At 47.1% G+C, this 24,170-nt stretch overlaps 1 protein-coding gene across 3 annotated transcripts; it reads left to right on the top strand.

The window, feature by feature from the left end:
- Positions 1-697: 697 nt before the first annotated feature.
- On the top strand, positions 698-23,918 carry ARFGAP3 (ADP ribosylation factor GTPase activating protein 3). Of its 3 annotated transcripts, none has more exons than XM_066590864.1 (17): positions 698-854; positions 2,657-2,775; positions 4,767-4,839; positions 5,984-6,115; positions 6,322-6,399; positions 8,133-8,217; positions 9,113-9,172; positions 9,559-9,606; positions 13,082-13,128; positions 13,628-13,767; positions 14,067-14,198; positions 14,535-14,672; positions 14,923-15,063; positions 16,610-16,733; positions 19,881-19,971; positions 20,153-20,274; positions 21,707-23,918. In XM_066590864.1, exons 1-17 carry the CDS (start codon positions 786-788, stop codon positions 21,722-21,724), a joined length of 1,617 nt encoding a protein of 538 aa, XP_066446961.1. In that variant the 5' UTR covers positions 698-785; the 3' UTR covers positions 21,725-23,918. The 3 variants fall into 3 exon arrangements, with proteins under 3 accessions (XP_066446961.1, XP_066446960.1, XP_066446962.1); XM_066590863.1 differs by having other exon boundaries at positions 8,130-8,217; XM_066590865.1 differs by lacking the exon at positions 9,559-9,606 and having other exon boundaries at positions 8,130-8,217.
- The last annotated feature ends 252 nt before the right edge of the window (positions 23,919-24,170 follow it).

Below are 24,170 nucleotides of genomic sequence, written 5' to 3'. Positions count from 1 at the left end.
TTGTGGTCAGTAATCCCCATCATGGGGGTCAGTAATCCCCATCATTGAGGTCAGTAATCCCCATCATTGTGGACAGTAATCCCCATCATTGTGATCAGTAATCCCCATCATTGTGATCAATAATCCCCATCATTGTGATCAATAATCCCCATCATTGTGATCAATAATCCCCATCATTGTGGTCAGTAATCCCCATCATTGTGGTCAGTTATCCCCATCATTGTGGTCGGTAATCCCCATCATTGTGATCAGTAATCCCCATCATTGTGATCAGTAATCCCCATCATTGTGATCAGTAATCCCCATCATTGTGATCAGTAATCCCCATCATGGGGGTCAGTAATCCCCATCATGGGGGTCAGTAATCCCCATCATTGAGGTCAGTTACCCCCATCATTGGGGTCAGTAATCCTCATGATTGTGGTCCGCAATCTCCATCTTTGTAGTCACCTATCACCATCTTTGGGGTCAGAAATGCCCATCGCAGTGTTGCTGTTAGGACGTGACGTCATCTGTTCTATATTTCTCACTGAGTTTTTGATTTCCTGGCGAAGAAGTCACGGATAGTTGGGGGCGGAGCTCCGGCAGTGATCTGCCCGATATTGGGCGGGGCTTCCCGGGCACGTTACCAGTAGAGGGGCGGTGCTTTCTGCGATGACGCGTGGGGGGTCAGGGGCGGGGCTACGGGGTGACGTCTCTAGCGGTTGCTGACGTGGCCTTCAGTGTCCGGCGCTGCCGCTCGGTGGTTCGGAGGTTGCCGGTGTGAGCGGCGGAAGCGGCGGAAGATGACAGAGCTCCACAAGCAGGATATCGCCGCCATCTTCAAGCGGCTCCGCTCCCTGCCCACCAACAAGGTAAGGGGCGACAAGCGGGTGGCGTGGAGAGGAGTGCCAGCTGTGCCCGGGGGGCGGCGGTGTCACCTGTGCCAGCAGTAGTAGTGGTGGGGAGCGGCGGGCACAACGCGCCACCTGTGTCCGGGGGGATGCTCGGCTGACATAGTTGTAGGGGGGAACAGCTGTCACTCGCCCCATAGGGGTAACAGCTGTCGCCCCCTCCCAGCGCCCGGAGGGGGTATAACCGCGGTGTCATATGTGGGTGCCCCCTGCTGGTGTGTCATGGTTGGGGTTCTGGGTTATGCCCCTCTGTGGTCACATGGTACTGCGCTGTCAGCTATCTCCTGTCCTGAGTCACCGCTGTTTACCTCCGAGATCAGCGGGGCCTCTGCTGCACCTTGTTTCCAGCTGCAGGTTTGCTACAGTGTGTCAGTGAGAGGCTGGGATGCTTCTGTCTCTATACAGACCGTCGCTATTCACTGCCAGCAAGCGGAGACAGAACGACAGAGATGTCCAGAAAGTGATGGCAGCGGGGCGAAGGCCTGCGGGTGACGGGGCCGGAGGTAAAGGCCTGCCGGTGACGGGGCCTGGGGGGGGGGTGAAGGTCTGCCGGTGACGGGGCCTGGGGGGGGTGAAGGTCTGCCGGTGACGGGGCCTGGGGACTTTGCCCCCAGAGATGACGCCGAACGGAGAGAGAAGAGAATTGTGCGCACTTTGAACCTAAAGTAAACTTTATCCGTCTCTTCTGGAACAGTCTGGTAATCCGGACTGTGAGATCCCATAGATGCCGGATTATAGGATCACTGCAGATCCGGGGGATCCCTGGTGATGCCTCCTATAACCAGCAGTCACTCTTCTGTTGTCTACTTAGGTCTGGAGGGCCACCTCACTTTCTGGCGCGCTGTGAATTGCACAGAACTTTATTTATAGCTACTGGAGAAGACGTGTCATCAGCGGTGCTGGAGCCCACCCAGCGGGCTGCGGTACTGGGGGAGCAACAGCGGGTGTACAGCCACCACTACATGAGCCTATGTAATATGGGGGGATGGGAGCAGTACAGGATAGGTAATGTATGTACACAGTGACTCCACCAGCAGAATAGTGAGTGCAGCTCTGGAGTATAATACAGGATGTAACTCAGGATCAGTACAGGATAAGTAATGTATGTACACAGTGACTCCAGCAGTAGAATAGTGAGTGCAGCTCTGGAGTATAATCAGGATGTAACTCAGGTTCAGTACAGGATAAGTAATGTATGTACACAGTGACTCCACCAGCAGAATAGTGAGTGCAGCTCTGGAGTATAATACAGGATGTAACTGCGGATCAGCACAGGATAAGTAATGTATGTACACAGTGACTCCACCAGCAGAATAGTGAGTGCGGCTCTGGAGTATAATACAGGATGTAACTCAGGATCAGTACAGGATAAGTAATGTATGTACACAGTGACTCCACTAGCACAATTGTGAGTGCAGCTCTGGAGTATAATCAGGATGTAACTCAGGTTCAGTACAGGATAAGTAATGTATGTACACAGTGACTCCACCAGCAGAATAGTGAGTGCAGCTCTGGAGTATAATGCAGGATGTAACTCAGGAGCAGTACAGGATAAGTAATATATGTACACAATGACTCTACCAGCAGAATAGTGAGTGCGGCTCTGGAGGATAATATAGGATGTAACTCAGGATAAGTAATGTATGCACACAGTGACTCGATCAGCAGAATAGTGAGTGCAGCTCTGGAGTATTTGAGGCAATATCTGTAGACGATTCGGCTTGTTTGGTGTCTCCTGACTCGCTCTCTGTTGTATATTTCAGGCTTGCTTTGACTGTGGGGCGAAGAACCCGAGCTGGGCCAGTATCACATATGGCGTCTTTCTGTGCATCGATTGCTCAGGGACGCACAGATCTCTTGGCGTTCACGTCAGCTTCATCAGGTAGGTGCTGGCAGGTTCCCTTCTGTCTGTTTATACTTGGAGTTGTCCCGTGAAGTTCTGCACAGGACAGGGGTAACTTGCTGATCAGTGGGGGTCCAACTGCTGGAACGTACACCAATCGAAAGAGCGGGTTCGGTGCGCCCACCTCCTCGCCGTCTGGTTGATTAGTCTTTGAAAAGCAAAAATTACCTCTTTATTTAATCAACCAACGACTATTTTTAGGTGAGCGGAAACAAAGTGACAAATTCTCCCCCGTCGCCCATTAGAGCGCATGCAGGCCGCTCCATGTAATATCACTGTGCGGGCAGCAGTAGTCTCGTGGAAAACAGCAGCCGCCGCCATCATCATCCTCCGGCTGTTCAGGTTCATCTCTATGTCCTGGAGGAGCGGGTCAGAGGAGAAGTTCTCGAGCCACCAGTGAAGGGTTAAATGGCTGATGAACTGGCAGCTCCCTTTAACTCCTTAAAGACCAAACACGTTTTGTGCTCTTTTTTTTTTTTTTACCCCCTCCTAAGGGATCCTTCACATGAGCGTATGCACAGCGGCACGCAACTCGGCGTAACGTGTTTGGACCTGAACGAGTCCTTCTGCGAGTGTATTTTTCTGTCGTTTTTTACGTGCAGGACTTAACCACACGAACCCGATTTAAATGGCTATTTAGCCTGAGGTCCAGATGTGTTTCCATGGAATTGCGCAGCGTGTTACTCATTGCTTTGCATATTGAATGTGAATTTGCGCGCTCCCTATAGACTTCTATGGAGACCTTTGCTGTGTAAATGTACCAAAAAGTAGATTATCATGCGTTTTTGCTCGAGTTTTTCTTTTCTCCCCCCCCCCCCCTCCTTCCCCAAAGGGGATTTGGAACTTGTGTGATTGTTTGCACATTATGGAATCCTCATTATTGTGCGTTCACCCCGAGCTATAGCCAGACTGCAGGCTTATCACATGATGGGGATGCCATAGGAGGCCCCTCCGGTCAGCTGCTTAACTCCTTAAGGATGGACCCCCTTTCCCCTCCCTTTTATTTTCCTTCTTTTTTTCACCAGAAAAAGTGCAGTTCTGGCTTTGTGTGTTTTTTACTGCTGACATTCGCCATTTGGGATAAATTGTGTTATTTTTATCAGACGTGTGTGTGTGTGTCTTTTTTTTTTTTTTTTTTTTAATTCTACGTATGGAAAAAGGGGTTTTAAAGAAAGTTACTTTTTTTTCTTTATACCCCTAAGGGGACCTGAATTTCTGGCTGTTTGATCGCTCAGAGTGTAATGCAGTACTGTAGTATTGCGTTATATACTGCAGTCTGACATGGTAGTACTGGGGGCCTTCAGAAGACCCCTGCTGCTATGATAACAGAATGGCACCTTGCAATCTCATCGTGAGGGGGCTGTGTTGGGACCCCTCAACAACAGTTGGGGTATTTAAAAGGTTAACAGCGCCATCAGCTGTTGTGAAGGTCATAGACAGCTGGCACCCACTCTATTTGGAGTAGGGTTGGCTCCTGATCTATGTGACCCTTTAGGCTTAAGGGGTTAAACTCCATTGTCACCATTGGCCACAACCGAACTAGGTCCGACAGAAATGGCTGACGGCAACCAGGTATGAAGCAAGCTCCTCCCTTCCTCACCTTGCAACCCGTGACAGATAAGGCAGTTGTGTTGTATTTGTCTGGTGATCCAGAATACTCGATAATCCAGCACCTTTCTGGTCTGCGTATTGCTGGATTAAAGGAATTTTATTGCTGAATTGGTGGGGCGAATGAATGGTACGTCTGTCTAAAAGCAGTAATATACGTTTCTCTATAAACTTGCCATAAATGTCTGGATTATCGGACGTCTATATGGGTCTCTTGCCACGGCCGAGAATCCTGAAACCGATCTTTATGTAGAGCAGACATTAAGTGGTCTTCAGTACTGGGCTGAACACGAGTGCCGGATTATCGGACTTCCTGGATTGCGTTCAAGTTGTATGTAACACTTCTTTCTTTTCTTCTGCAGATCGACTGAACTGGATTCCAACTGGTCGTGGTTCCAGCTGCGGTGCATGCAGGTCGGAGGAAACTCCAACGCCGTGAGTCTCTCGCAGTTTCCTCTGTTTCTAAATGGCAGACACCCATCATATCTCAGGGCGAGACCTGCTGCGCCTCAAGGCTGCGTGACTGGAATGGCACGCGTGTTATAGTGGCGACACTTTGGTGAAAACTGTGTTTGCAAGTCCCGGTAGGGGTTCCTTCATCGGGCCTTGTGTACCTCATCAATCATGGGAACGGTGGTCCCGAAGGTCGCAGCCTTTATTTGCGTGACTGCTGGAGATGGGCGAGTACAAGCGCTCAGCTGTCTGCCAGTCTCAATGCAGTGATGGCGCGCATGCTCAACCGCAGGGCCATTCATTCAAACACCTTGGAGGACTCCGTTCTTGTGATCTGTGGAGATCTGACCATTAGGACCACCACTGATCAGGTCCTGTAGATAGGGAATAAGAGCATGCTTGCAACACTCTCCCATATAAGTCTATAGGTAGTGGCTGCTCCTCTCTCCACACAGGTTATAGATCATGACCACAATGCTTTTCCATAGAAGTCGACAGGTGATGGTCACATCTTACCTCCTTCCTCAGCCTGAAAAGGTCACATTGTATATCTAAAACACTTTCCCATAGACATCAATAGGTAATAGACAGCTGATCTCCTCTCCCTCACAGCACAGGTCACAGAGTAGGCCCACAACACTCTTCAATAGAAGTCTATAGGAAATGGACACAGCACACCTCCTCCCTGCACTGATCACAAACCTTGTCTAGAACACTATCCCATAGAAGTCTACAGGTAATGGGCACAGCACACCTTATCTTCCTACCTGCACACAGCATGCGCACAACATGTTAGTCTTGAAGCTGCTCTAAAGCATATAAATCAACAGGGAATGTTACAGCTCGCCTCTTCTCTGCACAGGATATAAAGCATGCTCACAATGCTGTCCCATAGAAGTCAATAGGTTTACTCCTATCTATAGTGTCTGTGGCTCATGCTGCTGCAAAGCATCTCTCAATGCTGGTAGCTGAGATATGAGCAGCTGTTTGCGGGATTGATGGCAGCATCAGATCATCTGCTGTTTCCCCGCATCATATAGAGGGTTGAGCCCATGCAGGATGTGGTATGTGATAGCATCGGCTAGCAGCGTGCTGCGTTTCATGGCCACTGTTTTCTTTCCTGCAGACTATCTTCTTCCGACAACACGGCTGTACCACAAATGATGCAAATGCCAAGTACAACAGCCGTGCCTCCAGTCTGTATAGAGAGAAGATTAAGACCCTTGCAACGCAGGCGACTAGGAAGCATGGCACTGATGTAAGTATATCATGTAATGCCCTTGTCTGCCACCAGAGGGCGGTGCAGATTCCTGATCTGCCCTAGCTGACTACACTATCACGCTGTTGGGTGGGTCACTTCAGCTCACAGTCTCTAGTTATAAAGAATGTCACAACAAGCAGAGATCTAGAAAATTCGTGAGACCTTAGATTCCACATCTCATATTTGTCCTTTATTAATGCCAGCTCTGGATTGACGGCTGCGGAGCTCCCCCGTTGTCACCCAAGGAGAAGGAAGAAGACTTCTTTGCGTCTCACGTTGAGGTAACACAGAATATTTGTTGCAGGGATGTTTTATATCTAGAAACGAGGAGGAGCGATTAAATTCTGATAATCTGGAGCAATTCTTTACCAAATTATAAGACTGTTTGTATACAGGCAGCACGATGACGGTAAAGTGCAGCCGTGTGTAGCTTCAAGTGCCGCACTGTCGCATAACTTCCTGCTAATCCAGCGTGGGAACATTTGTGTCATACGCCAAATTATCAGGATTTCTGGACTATAAAGTGCAGCATTAACCCCATAATGGGCATTCGTCACAAAGCCTGGCGGGCGGTCGTAGGTGGTGTGTAGAGCAGGTTCGAGAGTGAAATCAGCACCGTATCTGGCTGTTTGTGATATCGGAACTGGCGCCGATTGTGGTTAACTGTTTAGATGCCGCTATCAAAGTTGACCACTCATCTAAACAACTAAGCTGAAAGGAGGCCCCAACTATGCAGGGAATGCACTGTATATTCTTGGACAGAAACTAAATCCTCCTTTGTGACTGAGCCCTCAGTCTGTAGCGGGACAAACATGGAAATGCACAGTATACCACTACACAGAAGTACTGTATTGCAGTATATTGTAGAAGCGATCAAGTGATCAAGACCCCTTAAAGAAATCTGGGGTCTTGTTTCTACAGTGTGCACACTGCAGCAAGAATGACAGAATTTTATTCTATGGGTCATTGCGATCGCAACAATGCCATGTCTTTTTTTTTTTTTTTTTCTGCTGTACTACTTGGGGAAAAAAAATAAAGTAAAATCATTTTCCGATTTTTCTGCTGGCATATTATGACAGCCATAACTTTATTTTTCTGTCAATATGGTTGTGTGAGAGGGGCTCTTTTTGCAGGACCTCTTATAGTTTCTATTGGTACCATTTTTGGAGTACCTGCGACTTTTTGATTGCTTTTTTGCTTTTTTTTTCTTGGAGATGGGGCAACAAAAAAAAGTGCAGACTTTTATGAACGCAAGGTTGATTTTTCTATCCCCCCCCCTCCTCATCCCCTGATCCTGCTTTAAATAAACCCGAACCTCCATAACATAACTGCACGCCGTGGAGCGTTAAGGGGTATAAGGTGAGATGTTATAACATTTTCAGACAAGCAATTGGCATTTATATTAATGATTTCTATTAAAGGGACGCTTCAGCAAAAGAAAATTTTTCCATCCCTCCGCCCCTCTCCCTTCTACTTCCCTGCACTCTGGATGTCTACTGTGTATATTGCAATTACTTCCAATCACTGTAGCCTTCTGTATTTTCCTTATCGGGTACCAAGCTGATGCTGAGACTTATCCCTACTTTCACTATTCTGTGCTGTCAATCCCGTGATGCATCAGCATGACATCACATGATCATCGACTATGGTCGGTACCATCTCTGCCTGCAGGAAGGACACTGTCTGTATTCACCTAAATAAGCTACAGGCCTAGAGGTGACAGCCAGTAGCTGAGCTGTGATCTCCTGGCACAATTGTGTGGTGGCTTTCTTTTTTTTTTCTCTCCTTTTTTCAACCCACTTACCTTTTTAAGTATAATCAACATTACACTAAATAGTCCGGCCACTCGTCCCACAAAAACAAGCCCTTCCATGCTTACGTCAATGGGAATAAAAGAGTGGTAGCTCTTGAAATGCAAGGCTGAAAAAATGAAAGTACAGAATTGCTGTTTTTGTTTTAAAGGGGCTACGGGATTTCTGTAGTTACAGAAATTGGCATCCTTCTCTTTCAGCAGGTCAGTAATCTGGACTGGGAGGAGCCATCGGCGGACGGATTGATGACCCTCAGTGGACCACAGTCTGTCTCTGACAGTAAAGAAGGTACCATGGGATATAAACAGCCGGGGCGCTATTCTAACACTAGTCCTGGGATTTCTGGGGGGTACAAACAGCAGTGGGTGCTATTCTAAAACCCCATTTACACGGGATGATTATCTCTCAGTGTTTTGAGCGATAATCATTGCGTGTAAATGCTACCATCGTTTGCTTTTCGGCCAAACGGTGATTCTCTGAGTTTAAAAGCCATCATTCGGTCGGAGAGCTAATAGCAGGGACCGCATGCTGTGCTTCTCCATGGAAGAGCTGGTAACCTTGTATTCAGCTGCAGTCCCAGGGCAGAACAAAGGGGCTGTATGCAGATAACAGACCACCTGCTGTTATCTGCACACAGCGAAAGGGAGACTCATTTACATGCAAATGAAGGCAATACGCTGCTAATGGGCATTAGTGCCCATTGGTAGCTTATGCAAAATGATCGCTTAAACTGTCATTCCCCCATCTTTTATACTAATTTTGAGCGATCATCTTTGTGTGTAACTGGGGCTTAACACTAGTCCTGCAATATCTGGGAACTGAAAGCTCAGAATGCGATCAGCTCGTATCTGTCTGACACCGGGGCAGGGTGACCTCTGGTAAGCTATAATGGCTCCTGTATTAACATTTCTCCTCTTCTGTTCAGCGTTTCGCTGCGCCTCCTGAACCGCCATTTGTTTTTTTTCCTTTTATTCCCCTTTGACACGCGATTAGCTTATTGTTTTTATTCCAATGGATGGTAAAAACTGGTTTTGGGGGTCAATACTGATGACCAACTTCATTTAACACAATCTTCATGGGCATAAAGGTTAACATTCACTGACAGCAAGCGGAGGAATGATGGCTATAAAGGTGTGTACAGGAGCTTTAGTAATGGAACTGACTATCATGTCTTCAATTGTAGGTGAACCGGAAGTGGGGCCAAGCGTCGACTGCCTCAGCATGTCCCCCAAGGCGGCACTAGGTAACCCCGATACACCGTCCTCACAGTCATACTTAAAGGGGAAGTCCTGTCAGTGTGATCTCCTGATGGGTCACAAATGCGGAGGGTTCTGTGATCTCGACCTCTGCACTGTCTCTCCCTTACAGAGATGACTGAGTCGTGCCTAAGGGGTCCAACCCCTAGAGAGCAGTGGTGGTCCTAGATCCCCCGACGTTAGCTGTGACCTCTTGGGAGATCTTTCCAACAGATTTCCCCTTGAAATCCCACCAAGCCATCTCTTAAAGGGGGCGACACGCTGGCTGTAAGGGGCCTGTGTCGCCTGCTTGTGGAGTTGGCTGTGTTGCGTGCTTGTGTGGTGCCCGTGTAAACCTGTTTTTGTCTGTCTCCTTTTATCTTCCATGTTGCAGCCGATTCAGGGACTTTAGCGTCCACAGGAAGCGCCGCACCTGCCAAAGGTGAATCTCCCGTTAGTCACTGCTTCAGCCTCTTCCTCTGGTAGTCTGTCCTCCCCTCCCCCGCACGTATTCGATGCATATATGTAATATATCTCTCAAGCCCCTTAAAGGGCCAGTGACCTATATTATTCAGATGCCCTGGCCCTTTATACGAGCACCAATCACAGAGGAGATATAACTTGATTGTGAAATTTCTTTTATCCGGCATCCAATAAATCCAGAGCATCTGATAATCCGCCATAGAACTGTCATGCGATATGACCTTAGACTAAAAGCAGACAGCGGAGGAGGAGATGATTGTATCGTGACAATTATTTTGGGCTCCTGGTAATTCTTATGGCTGATATCTGGTAATCCGACACCTGCTGCACGTTTATGTCAGATTAACCCCTTCCCCCTCCATGACGTACTGGTATGTCATGGGAGCCTGGTACTTCGCGCAAAATGACGTACCGGTACGTCATCGGGATAGCGTGAGATCATGGCTGACCTCGCGCTATCCCGCAGCGGGAGTCAGCTGTCAGTCACAGCCGTCGTCCCGCTGCAACAGCGGGGGGACATCGGAGATGCGCCCCCCCCCCCCTGCTGTTAACCCCTTCCCTGCCGCGATCTAAGTAGATCGCGGCAGGGAAAGAGTTCACAGAGGGACCGCGCTCCCTCTGTGTCTCCAGCCGGCTCTCGCGATGTTATCGCGAGAGCCCGGCCTGTCACCATGGCAACATGACGCCAGACACTGGCATCCTGTATTGCCTATGCCTATGATCGCTGTATAAGCGATAAGGCATGGCAGAGCAGTAGCTTTGCCATGCCTTATGACAGCGATCATAGGCATAGTGCTGCAAGTCCCTCAGGGATTCAAATAGTGTAAAAAAAAAAGAAAATAAAAATGGAAAAAACCCCTTTTTTATGCTTTTTCTAATATTAGCATAAAAAAGGTAAAAAAATTAAAAACCCCACATATTTGGTATTGACGCGTCCGTAACGACGTGTACAAAAAGTTGAACACGCTTTTTATTTTGAACAAAAAGCGTAAAAAAAACCGCTAAAAAAGAGGCAAATTTGCCTCACAAAAAATGCAATAAGTGATCAAAAAAGCCGTACATTCTCCAAAATGGTACTAATAAAAACTACAGCTCGTCTCGCAAAAAATACGCCTCCGTACATAGAAAAATAAAAAAGTTACAGGACTTTGAATGCAACTATAGAGAAAAAAAAAAAAGATTTCCAAAAAAAGGGTTTTTATTGCAAAAAAGTATAAAAACCTAAAACATATATAAGAATTTTGGTATCGTTGTAACCGTACCGACCCACAGAAAAAATTTAGTGTCATTTATGCTGCATGATTAACGCTGTAAAAAAAAAAAAAAAATAATGTATGTCAGAATTGATGCGTTTTCTCTCCCTGTTATCATAAAAAAAATAATAAAAGTTTTACGATATAGCCTATGTACCCAAAAATGGCACCGATAAAAACTACAGTTCGCCACGCAAGAAACAAGCCCTTATACGGCCGCGTTGACGGAAAAATAAAAGTTATGGCTTTTGAAAAATGGAGATGGAAAAATACCAAAAATCGGTTGGTCCTCAACGCCAAAATAGGCCATGTCCTTAAGGGGTTAAAGGATTTTACAGTAAAATGTTCGCAGGGTGCCGCTGCTGAACACAAAACTCCTGCAATTAAAGAGTTTTTGAATGATTGGTGTCTGTTTTCTTGTAAGGGTTAGAACAGTGGTGGTCGGGTTACAGGGTCTCCATACAGTCATAGGAACGAGGGATGGGCAGATTAAATTTGGCTGTTCTTTCTGGCACCCGTCTCCTTCTGGACGAGGCACATCAGCCGTAGCCACTGACCAACTAATGTGTTTGGGGGTCAGCATGCTTTCCTATTAGTGTATGTTGGGGACCCCCAGTGATCCCGAGGTCCGCACACCCGAATGCCCCATGTGACTGGAGCAGCGGAGATCGGTGCTCTTGGCAATCTGCGTTTGTACCATAGAAGTGAATGGAGCATCAGTTATGCATGCACATTGGGCATTTGGATGTGTTGGTCTTTGATAACTGGAGGTCTGACGTACCGGACAGCTAGTGCAAGAACTCATTTAGGGTATGTAGACATGGTGCGGATAATCTACATCACTGGTGCCGATCCATAGTGAACTTTACCCCCGCCTGTGGAAATCCACCCCAAATCGGCTAAATGTGAAGGAACCCCGGGTACACGTTTACACCAGTAGAAATGCTGCAGATTCTCTGATACAAAGTCTGTAACATTGTTGCATCAAATACCGCAGCAAAATCCTGTGAGTAACTTGCTGCAAAGCTGCAGCTGTTCTGCCACGGATCTGTTCACAGGTTTAGATCCGTCAATTCACAGAATCCGCTTGCAGAATTTTCGAAGTGTTTCGCCCCCTAACAGTCTGGTCAGAACGGCCCAGTAGGGGACAATTCATCGCTACGACCATCCAGCTTCTCACATCCCAATAATGTGCCCCCACTCAGACTCTGGTAATGGGGCGAAATCTCTTCTCTGCGTCGTAGAGGCGTCTAGTGGTCAACAAGCTCTACACAAGTGGAAGAAGAGGTCACTACACAAGGAGCCTCCGAGAGCCTTTTATGGGCCAAGGGGGGAACCACTTTTGGGGCCTCTGGTGACAAGACCATTCATCTAATCACCACAACTCTCATTTACCTGAGATGGAACTACAGGATGGGTTCTGCAGCAAAACCATAACTTTTTCTCGGGGCGGATTGGTTTTTGATAGTGTAATAGAAAAATACTCCTGTCCACTGACAGCAAGCAGGGCTCTTGAAAAGGATATGCCGTGTATACTAGAAAATTGCAGAACATTTTATGCCGTGCTTGCGCCGTTTAGATTTTTTTTTTTCCTGAAACATATTTCAGCTTTGTTTGGACAGATTTGGTTGCCACACGTGCGGGACTGACAAACATGATCTCCGTAAACACCGTTTTCACTCTTTCATTGCAGATCATCAGGTGGGGTAGTCGGTCATTGCAAACTCTACGTATTCCCGGGTGCAGGGATCCGCAGTCGGAACAAATTGCTCTTGACAATGCCTTCAGTTTTGCTCTAGGGCTGCCTTTTAATGCATTTCCTTGTGTCACCAGAAGGTGGTGCTATTGCTGCAATATATTGTATATTGAAATAATGAGCTAAAGGCGCCCCCTAGAGCAAGCTGGATGGTAAGGAAACATTGTAGTGTTAGGTTGAGCTTTATACCACATGTAGATACCCCGGCCCTCCTCTGACTCATGTAACTTCTGTCTCAGTGACCCTGCAGGGTCTTGGGTTAGGCAGATTGGTAAGTTAATGCAGCTGTAATTTCCGGTTTCTTTGGCTGTGCTTGTTCAATGTGCTGCTCTGAAATCCTGCTGACCCCCTGTGTAATTCCTGCTTGTTGACTCTCTCCTGCCTATGTCTGTGTATATTGGTAATTGCAATGTTTTCGCTTACAGACGTCGGCTCAATCATCAAGAAGAAGCCAGGACCCGCTAAGAAAGGGGTAAGGAGGATGTCTGGGAGGAGGAGGGACACTTTGCCTAATTATATGCATTCATAGTTCTACTGGTCCTTATTGAAAACAGTGGGTCTGTCAGACACTTACCTGTATGCAGGGGGCAGTTTTTCTTACTGGTGTAAAGAAGACTTCTCAAAATGCAAATCCATCACCCTGTAGACAATGAACAAGCAGAGTATGCTGGGAGATTTCAGCTCTGAAGACTGAAAAATTGTGAATGCAGCTGTTCTGGAAACCTATAGATGGTGGGTCATTCAGTAGCTCCAAAGAAATATGCTGCTGAAAGGGACCCTCTACATCCAAATCGGCTTTCTCTCCATATAATCTACTGTTCCCTGTTATCAGCCATTCAGACTGGAGAGAGGATGAATAACAGGAAGTCCCCAAACTTTCTTGCCCACATATCTCCAGTGCAATCTCTAGAGACATTTACATCATGTGTGACCGATATCAACTGCTCCTCTTAATACACTCTGTTTTGCAGCTTGGGGCCAAGAAGGCAGGTCTGGGGGCCCAGAAAGTCAGCGGCAAAAGCTTCAACGAGATTGAGAAACAGGCCCAGGCTGTAGACAAGATCAAAGAGCAGGAGATGGCGAACCTCAGCAGGAAAGCAGAGGAGCCCATGTGAGTATGGCAGCCAAGTAATGTATGTACACAGTGACTCCACCAGCAGAATTGTGAGTGCAGCTCTGGGGTATAATACAGGATGTAACTCAGGATCAGTACAGGATAAGTAATGCATGTACACAGTGACTCCACCAGCAGAATAGTGAGTGCAGCTCTGGAGTATAATATAGAATGTAACTCAGGATCAGTACAGGATAAGTAATGTATGTAGACAGTGACTCCACCAGCAGACTAGTGAGTGCAGCTCTGGAGTATAATAGATGTAACGTTCACTATTTGTGCCCTGGCCTATCCAGAGTCTCCTCCCTCCGCCTGGCTTACAAGGATTTGGAAATACAAAAGCAGAAAGATGATGAGAAGATGAAAAATCTGCCTGCGAAGAAGAAGGCTGAAGCCGAGCGACTTGGGATGGGTTTTGGAAATCGAAGGTAAGTCAAATTAAGGAAGGGGTTTTGGCCAATGTGTAAAGCATCAAGTCTTCCATATTACAAGTTGCTTTGGGTAATACAGGGGGGGGGGGGGGGGGGCCATGATTGCCCCTCTACTACAGCTGTGTCTTTTTATATGCTCACGCAGGGGGGCTGAAAGGTGATGACCTGTGAGGTTGTTAGTGGTGGTCGCTTCTCTTAAGCGAGGAGTTCTGCATCACATTCCTTGTACTTAGTGATGCCTATGAGAGGGGGGGAATTGTCTCATTGCAGGGGGTTTTATGTAGGGGGCGCTATAATTACACCACTGACCTGCGTCCTTCTCTCTTTTCTCAGTGGGATCTCGCATTCTGTTCTTTCTGAAATGCAAACTATTGAGCAAGAAGCTCCGAAGTCCATCAAACCCAAGAAGATTTATCATGAAGATGACCAAGACGACTTCTTCTTCGGTGGCAGCAGCAGCTCCCGGTCTCGGTGAGATCTCATTTGTCTGGTTCGGTATGACAAGAATCGGTGGTCTTAGCCACCGGAGGCCTGACTGGTTGCTAGGGATACATTGTAACAACCACAGGGAGTTTGTCCTTAGCAACCAGACTGCCTTGGGTGCTGCCTGTCAGAACTGTCGCTGCTCTGTTCTGCATTGCCGCCTCACAGCATCACTTTGATGGTTATGTGAGTGACAGATGGTCTTTCCGCCCTTTTGACTTTCGCTTCCTCCACGCAGTTACCGTGACGACCCCCCGGAGCTGGTCAGCAGCTCATTCCTGAGCTGGGACGAACGATCTGATGATTTCTGGAAGAAGGAAACCTCCAACAATGACTTTGACACAACACTAAGTTCCAAGATCAGCAGCTACGATGACCGGTACGGACTTCTACAGTGCAGGATGGGAATAAAATGGCTGATTCAAGCCACGGCCACCATGGTCTCTTCTCCATGTATAAAAGTGGATTTATGATTCCTGTGCATTGTAGGAATTCAGATGTTGACTGTTTGAGCTTTGCGGGTTGGGTTGGTCACATATATGACAGCAGGGTGTAGCTTAAAAAAGAAGAAAATTCCAAGAGCAGCCAATAGAATTCTGAACGTGGCTTTGAATGCGATTGGAGAAAATGTAATATAATTCAAAATAAACGAGGTTCAGCTGCAGTACAAGGCCCGTACTAGTATCAATGGCACTGTGCCTGAATGACTTATGAAGAGACCTTGATGCTGCTGTTAGCACCCCCTTTCGTTTGCACAGGTCAAATTTCCACCAACTATACATTAAGACCGGAGCTAAAGATACACAATCGGGAAAAATTGATTTGGGGGATGCCGCTCGTGATCCCCGCTGATTGAAGTGACCGCAGCGCTCGGGTGAGCACCGTGGTCGCTTCAGTCCACACTAGGCACCGTGCTGTACATTCACTTGAATGGGACGGAGCTGCTGTTGGGCTGTGTGAGCAATTAAGATGATGTTGCAGTCCTGTGAGGAGGCAGCAGCGCTCGCCCGAGCTAGAAAATGCGCAATGTTATGTCATCTCTCCTTACCTCTGTTGCAAAAAGCCACCTCATTCCGTGCTTAGTGATATCTCTAGCTGGGCCCCCTGGAGATGTCATGCATTCCACTGTAACGACACTTGGGCCACTCTAATGGCGCATGCATGTGACGTTCGTCCGGACCAAAGAGGAGTCGCAGAATATTCATCTGAGGGTGGAATACATGATGTCTCCACTGGAGACGTCGCTAAGCACGGAATGGGTGGTTTTGCAGTAATGGGCAAGGAGAGAGCTCGGCTGCAGGGAGAGGAATGACCACCCATCAGATGGTTACCTGGTAATTTGCATATGATGCAGAACAGATGTAAGGAGCAAAATCTGGAGAGTGGAGATACAAGGGGGACAGATAACATTCCACAGTAATGTATGTACACAGTGACTCTCCCAGCAGAATAGTGTGTGCAGCTCTGGAGTATAATACTAGATGTAACTCAGGATCAGTGCAAGATGAGTAATGTATGTACACCGTGACTCCACCAGCAGAATAGTGAGTGCAGCTCTGGAGTATAATTCAGGATGTAACGTCCCACATTTAATCATATATTCTGCTTCAGGGTCCAAACGATTATTGTTTAAACAAGCAAATGGCAACGTAGTTTGCTCGCCTGTTCGGGGCGCCTGTTTATACAGCAGATATATTGTTGGCGTGTTCAAACGAGAAATTGTTCAGCCATTCTTATTCGCTGTATAAGTGACTAAGAATGACTAAACGACCGCCGTTTAAACCGAGCGATTAGTGAATGAGGCAACGATGGTTTTTATGCTGCATAAAATGAACGAAAAGCGAATTCTCATTACATCTAAACTGGTAGTTAGCCCAAGAACTGTTTAAGAAAACACCTTTTTTCTTGGTCCTTCTTCCCTTTAGACCGGCCACTCGCCGTAAGCCTGACTTGGATCCGACTCCGGTAACGGATGATGCCCAGAAAAAATTTGGAAACGCAAAAGCGATTTCTTCAGATATGTACTTTGGAAAACAAGACAGTGCAGACGTGAGTATGATATGATAAAAGGGGTGTTCCAGTTCCTTGTCCTGCAAATGGGGAAAACGAAGGCCGTTTTCACACAGGCGAGAAAATCGGGCGATATTTGTGCGTTGCGAGACATATGAATATGAGCCCAATTCTTCTGAATTTTTTTTTTTTTCATATCGCGGGAAAAAATCACGGCATGTCCTTTCTTGGGCGTTCCCTCAAACGCATCGCCCATTGTTCTCAATGGGACCGACACAGCTTGCAAGGTGCACACAAATGCGTTGTGAGGTTTTCCCATTGGCGATCGCTACTTTCCTGAAGTGATGCAAGGCGGTTTTAACACACATGCCTCGCATCTGCGGGGACATTGCATGTTGGCGCGCGTGATATTCGACTGAGTTTCATGGCCCGATATCACACTTGCCTGTGTGAAATTAGCCTATGGCCGGTTTCACATCTGCGTTGGGATTTCCATTGCAGATCCGTCTGAAAATGCTGCAAAAAAGCGCTGCATGCACATATGACCTTCCTTTTTTTTTTTTTTTAAATCAATTATCTTAGAGCATTTTGACAATATATTACGATGTGCCACAGGCATGTCATCTTTGGCATTGACTTCAAAAGGTCCCAGGTTACCATGGCAACCAAACAGGACCCCACAATTTGGGTGAGCATTTGGTACCCATGAACACCGCCTTGCTTAAAGGGGTTGTCTCACGAAAGCAAGTGGGGTTATACACTTCTGTATGGCCATATTAATGCACTTTGTAATATACATCGTGCATTAAATATGAGCCATACAGAAGTTATTCACTTACCCCCTCCGGTGCTGGCGTCCCCGTCTCCATGGCTCCGTCTAATTTCGGGGTCGTCTTGCTTTTTTAGACGCGCTTGCGCAGAAGGGTCTTCTCCTTCTCTTCGGTCCGGGCACGAGCGGCGTTCTGGCTCTGCCCCCTTCTACGCGTCATCGCGTAGCTCCGCCCGTCACGTGTGCCGATTCCAGCCAATCAGGAGGCTGGAATCGGCAATGGAACGCACAGAGCCCATGGTGCACCATGGGAGAAGACCCGCGGTGCACCGTGGGAGAAAACCGCAGGGCATCCCTGGGAAAGGACTGGCGGCCATCTTGGGAGAAGAAATTTATAAGTTCATCTTTCATCACATCGGTGAGTAGCAAGCGGTTTAAAAACCGCTTTAAAATGCTATTTTATGCCAGGAGGGTGACAGGAGGAATGGGCTAATGTAAAATTTTGAGACAACCCCTTTAAAGTCAGATTGGCTATTAATTCCTCTCTATGCTAACATCCTGTCAGCCTGCAGCCACCACTAGGGGGAGCACACTATAGACATTGTAGTCTTGGCCATGGCAGCCGCTCAAGCAGCCTGTTTAGTGACGGACGATCTTTTTTTACATAATAGAGCTTTTATCCGGCTATTGGGCAAAAATTTCAGACGCAACAGTCTTCTTTTCGGACGATGACTTCATTGGTCGGCAAAAAGTTTGTTGATTGGCACACAGTACTATTAATAATCTACTCTCAGGATCAGTCATCAATAGTTGATCAGTTGGGGTCAACCGCTTGGGATCTGAACTCATCAGGCGCCCGCTGGTAGCACCACAATACACAGGGGTCAGAGTGGAGGCTGCTGCTTTAACATTACATTAGTGGACAACACTTGTGACTTTGGGCTGGGGTCTCACTGACCTAATTGCAGGCGCAGCTGTCACTGATAAGTGCCAGCCACTACACTGAGGTTGGAGCAGCCTCCTCCACTTTGACCCCTGTGTATTGTGGTGCTACCAGCAGGCGTATAATCAGCTGATTGGATGGGACCCCTGGACAACCTCATTAGGGTTGCAGGAAGCCGGATACACCATGCTTCCAGACAGACTGCGCTATTCCTCAGTTGTAGCCAATGCAGAGTCTAACTTACACATGCAGCATCTCCAGCTCTACGAGTTGGTGACATCAGCCAGCCTTAGAATAGGCGTGTTTAGTGAACGACCGGTGGCGCCCGGATAAGTTCTGGAGAGGAACCGCCCAGCAGACAGTTTGCCAGCAATTTGCATACCATGCGGAAAATCCCTTTTGGATGGAAGTTGCGGGTGAACAATATAAAGTTCCGTTGTTCCTATTGTAGGATTAGTTTATCCCGCTAGAATCGGCTGTCGGGTGACTTAACTGCTTAGATGCTGCAGCCTTTTATTCAGTGTTTGCGGAGTGCCTGTGGATTGCCATAACAGCCGAGGTCTAGTGAAGATTCCTGGGTCCGCCATGGATTGATGCCTATCGCCTGTGGTAGAGCTTCATAGGTGAAATACATGAGTATTGCAGTATATTGAAGCGATCGCAAATTCAAAAATCCCTTTCCCACTAAAAAAAAAAAGAATAAAAACGGTTATTGCCGTCTCCAAAAGCTTGAACTATTAACATTGCATTATTTATTCTGCACAGTAAACACCTTAAAAAAAAAAAAAGTGGAAAGCCAGAGTTCTGCTGTCAAATAGCTCTATGTAACCCAAACCCTCCTACAGCTATGTTTATGGGGGAAAATAAGTTATTTTTGGCTCTTATTAGACAAACCTGGGAGAAAACTGCTTGGAAGTGAAGGGTTAATAAGCCTTTTACAGTAGCCATTGCTCTACCTTTCTGATACAGAGCTCCAAGCCCCCTTGCCCAGCCTCAGATAAACATGATAAAGCTCCACCTGCAGCTGCCACTAGAGGAAGTTGGCTGTATACAGAGCTGTTATTAAACTTTATGTATACCCTGTCTGCAGTGAGCACCCTCTAGTGGTGGATGCAGGCGGGTTTATCAGGTAACACTGTATACAGGGGATTTGGAGCTCTGTGCCATAAGTAATGCAAACTGGTTGGAAGAGCTCGTCTGACTGGGCCAGAGGGATCATCTGACCATTTCCAAAGCGCATAGTGTCAAAGAGGCTTTGGCCGTTTGGCTCCATGACCCCTCTATCGTATATCGGGAGGGCTTTTCAGCCACTTCTTTCCATCCTGTAGTCAGTGATGCCGCCCGTATCTTTATATCCGCTGTTTATGGTTTGCTAGACACCTGTCGCTTTATGACAGGTGAGAGTTCTCTGGCGTGTCTGCAGACGACTAGTCAGCTTTATGCCGCCGATTACGTCTGTGCTTCCCTCCCACAGTACGAAGCGCGTGCTCGGCTGGAGAGACTCTCAGGAAACGCGTCCATCAGCTCCGCTGACCTGTTTGATGACCAGAAGAAGCAGGCTTCAGGTATCCAAAATCCCCCCCACACCCCCTCCCCGGCAATACCTAGAATGGAGGAGCCACAGGACTCCCACACTGTGCAGGGTGGAGAGAACAGATGGGGGCACTGTGCTTGATGGACAATAGATATTATCAGATAACGCAGGACCCGTAATAACCATTAACTCTTTCTTGTCTGCTTTTACAGCAAGTTACAACCTGTCCAACGTCCTGCCTTCAGCCCCAGACATGGCCAACTTCAAGCAAGGGGTGAAATCCGTAGCGGGGAGGCTTTCCGTATTGGCCAATGGTGTCATGACGACTATTCAGGTCAGTCCCAACCTGATGGCTGCTGGGAGTTGTAGTTTTGTTGGAGCTGGGAGATGGTGAATGTGTCTGACTACACCCGGTCTCCTTGCTATCTACACAGAGGTGGCTTTATGAACAAAGAGCACCCTCTGATGGCCTGCCTTATTTTTTTAAATGTATCTATCGACTTGGCTGCCGATGCAGCGGTGACGAATGTCTTTTGGGTTTTGTTTTTCTTTTTTTTTTTTTTTTTAAATATATTTGCATTGGGCACTTAAAGTTGCTTGTTTGATCACTCATAGAATATAATGCAATACCACAGTACTGCATTATACCATGTTCTGAAAGGCAGTAGTATATTAAAGGGGTTGTCCCGCGCCGAAATGGGTTTTTGTTTTTTTTTTTACCCCCCCCCGGTTCGGCGCAAGACAACCCCGATGCCGGGGTTTTAAAAAAACAAACCGCACAGCGCTTACCTGAATCCCGGCGGTCCGGCGTCTTCATACTCACCTGCTGAAGATGGCCGCCGGGGGCAGCTCTTCTGTGCGGTCCATTGCCGATTCCAGCCTCCTGATTGGCTGGAATCGGCACGTGACGGGGCGGAGCTACACGGAGCCGGCATTCTGCACGAGCGGCCCCATAGAAGACAGCAGAAGACCCGGACTGCGCAAGCGCGGCTAATTTGGCCATCGGAGGCCGAAAATTAGTCGGCACCATGGAGACGAGGACGCCAGCAACGGAACAGGTAAGTGAATAACTTCTGTATGGCTCATAATTAATGCACAATGTACATTACAAAGTGCATTAATATGGCCATACAGAAGTGTATAGACCCACTTGCTGCCGCGGGACAACCCCTTTAAGCCATGCCCCCAGGCTGCTATGGCAATCGAATAGCACCTTGTGATCTTATCACAGTTGGGCCCTTTTGACCAGATCGTTGGGGGGTGTTAGGACCAGTGGGATAGGGGATAACTTTATGATCCTGTGGGGCCAATCTCTTGTCAGTCCTGATGGTCTCCCTCCACGTGAGTGGAGCTTGGGTTGTGTATGTGTGAGCGCTGGAAATTGTCAAGCGCTTGTAATCAGCAGTTTCCGGCGCTCTCCTTGATGTAATAGCGGTAAACACGCACGACCCCCACTTCTTTCATGCAGAGACTTCCAAGACCCCTGCTCTTGGGATCAGCTGGGGTATCCCCATAGTCGGACCCCCACAGCATCATGCAGTCGTGAAGGGTGTGTGGAGCAGCTGGAGAGCCAAGTCTGCTGCCGGCAACAGACTCGATCAGACTTGACTCCATTTGCGGCCGTTTGCTTTGACTGGTGGATATAGATTGACTGCGCAGTGTTTTTTTTATTTTTTTTTTTCTTCTCTACATCAGATTGTGTATCCTCTGGACTGTAATGCTGAGACTTGTAGTACTCAAGTAATATTTATTTCGTTTTCTTGCAGGATCGTTACGGATCTTAACCCCGCCTAGATGCCATATTTAAAGCCTAACCAGGGACACAATTACCGCGCACACTTCTCTAAAAAGGCGTGAAGGAAATGGACCACATCGCAGTGTCCCTGCGTGGGAGGAAGGGAAACCCTGTACACTTTCATTGTGCCTTTAAATAATGGGATGCAGTGCATTGTGGGAAAGTCTACGCTGTATTTTTACTCTTGCGCACTTTTTTTTCTAACTAGTCCTGATGACTTGGCATGCGTGGCCGTCGTTGTGCTGAACTGTTGGGGTACACGCAGCTGCAAAGAAGATGGCACCGGGCTGAGAATTGGGGGAACTGTGTAAATGCAACAAAAGGCATATAGGGAAAAGCTAAAAATTCCTTTAATACGGCATTATTTATCCTTCTGGATTAACAGACGTCTGTAGAATAACTAACTATTAAATGAAGTTGAAAATGTCCAAGAAAAAAATAAAACACTAACATTCAGTTCTCCCAATGCATTTTCCGGATTATCAGATGTCGGATTAAAGGAATTATACTGCATATAAATATATAGAAATTTACAAAAGGAGGTTTTCTTCAGTCTATCTTTAGGTGCCGGATTATTGGAAAGTTTTAGATGGGATTTGTTTGTCCCTGGTCAAAACTACTATCCTAATCCATCTAACAGGTCATAATCTGATGAGGTTCCAGATTACCAGAATGTCTGGACCACAGGATGCCGGATTAAGGGACTTTTCCTGTATATTTAAAGTTTTACGCTGGATTGGGGGATTATAATGGGTTGTAATGGGACTGCATAGACCAAAGGTAAACGCTCCTCAGGTATACGGTGAGATCGGCCCTGTGTGTATATAGTATATACGCTGTCGACTGCTGCGTGCGACAATCACAAGGAGACGCTCCTCTGGTAAACAGGTTTATATGTAGAACTAACCAGTCACGGCTCTTAGTTAGGGAGATGAAGGGTTAAAATGCTAGGTTTGAAGGCCGACCTATTTATGTAGATGTTTCTCCAGCATTCTCCCCCGCGCCCACATTTATGGTTCTTAGTCGCCATTTATTCTGTTTTCCGCCATGTTTAACCGCTGACTTGTTTTGTAGGTGAAGTTTATAGAGTAACCTAACTGATTTTGTATAATATGTTTTATACTCCAGTCACCTCCAGAGCTGCACTTTCTAGCAGATGCAGCTTCTCTTGGGTCTGATAAGGGTCTGTGCTTTGATGCATTGCATTGTGGGAGGTGCAGTGTTCGCAATAGGACCACACGCCACACAATGCAGCACAGCTGGGACTGAGTACTAGGAGGCAGAACTGTGGATGCAGCTCTGGATGTGACTGGAGTATAAAATGGGATCTCAATCAAGGGATACGCAGATGTGTTTGCATGTAAACCTCACATCTTTGTAGGGACCACTATATTGTCAGGGGGTGGGGGGTTTGGACTGCGCCAAACTCCACGCAAGATGAGTGTTCTGTAACATTCGAATGAAATGCTTTGGTTGATTTTTAGACTCCTCCACATAACATGTAGTTGTCTGCTGGATGAAGTTCCATCGGGTCTTCTACTCCAATCCCCTCCAGAGCTGCATTCCAAGCTGCATTCCTGCCCCTCAGGCTTTAGGATCTCAATGCTGCCCTCTACTGGTTCCAAGCCTGTACAGCCTGTGTGGTATTCTGGGTGACTGTGTCTGATGGTCTCCTACAAGGCATTGTCCTGTTCCTTAGCTGACGGGCTGCAGTGTTGCATTGGTGGATTCGAGTCGGCTCTGGATGTGACTAGAGTATAGGATGTAGAAGCAAGAACAGCAGGGGCAGCTTTGGTTATGACTGGAGTGCAGGGAACAAAATTTAGAAAGATGTGTAACTTAATAGGTTTCCACCCCCTACAGTGACGGTTGGAGGCAGAGCTAAACTTCAGTTTTTTTTATTTGTTTTTTTTCCCCCTTCGCTTACAGCTTCTTGTTGTTGTTTAGAAGTTTAATTTAGGTAAAATATTTCAGATTTTAAGGATTTGGTGCCGATCGGAGCAGAAATTTGCTGTGTTTTAGACAGCAAGAGGACCTGTAGCGTCCGACTCCACTCGCAGAGAAGCGGTCACCGTATTTCTTTTTCGTCACTTTGTATATTTGTCTGGTTCGTTAATCCTCCGATAAGTAACGAGAATTTGTAGTAATTTGTATTCTGCAATAAACTTTACATTGGAACAAGATGGTGGACGAGTGTGTTAATGATTTATTTTAAAGGAGCGCTTCCCCTTTAAATGGTGGGCGGTGACTCACGTGCTGTGCTATATGGCTATCTTGGTTGTCCAACATGAAGGTCGTAGCGTTGTATTTGGATATTGCGTGTCATGATTGTTGGTGGGATTGACAAGTCGGCCGCATTCACACAGACGTTTCTGTGTCAGTGTTGTTCTATGAGGCTTGAATTTCGTATATGTTAAAGGGTTTTTTTTTACTGC

The sequence above is a fragment of the Eleutherodactylus coqui genome, chromosome 2, assembly GCF_035609145.1.
Source record: "Eleutherodactylus coqui strain aEleCoq1 chromosome 2, aEleCoq1.hap1, whole genome shotgun sequence".
Lineage (NCBI taxonomy): Eukaryota > Metazoa > Chordata > Amphibia > Anura > Eleutherodactylidae > Eleutherodactylus > Eleutherodactylus coqui.
This window is presented reverse-complemented; position numbering and strand designations above follow the sequence as displayed.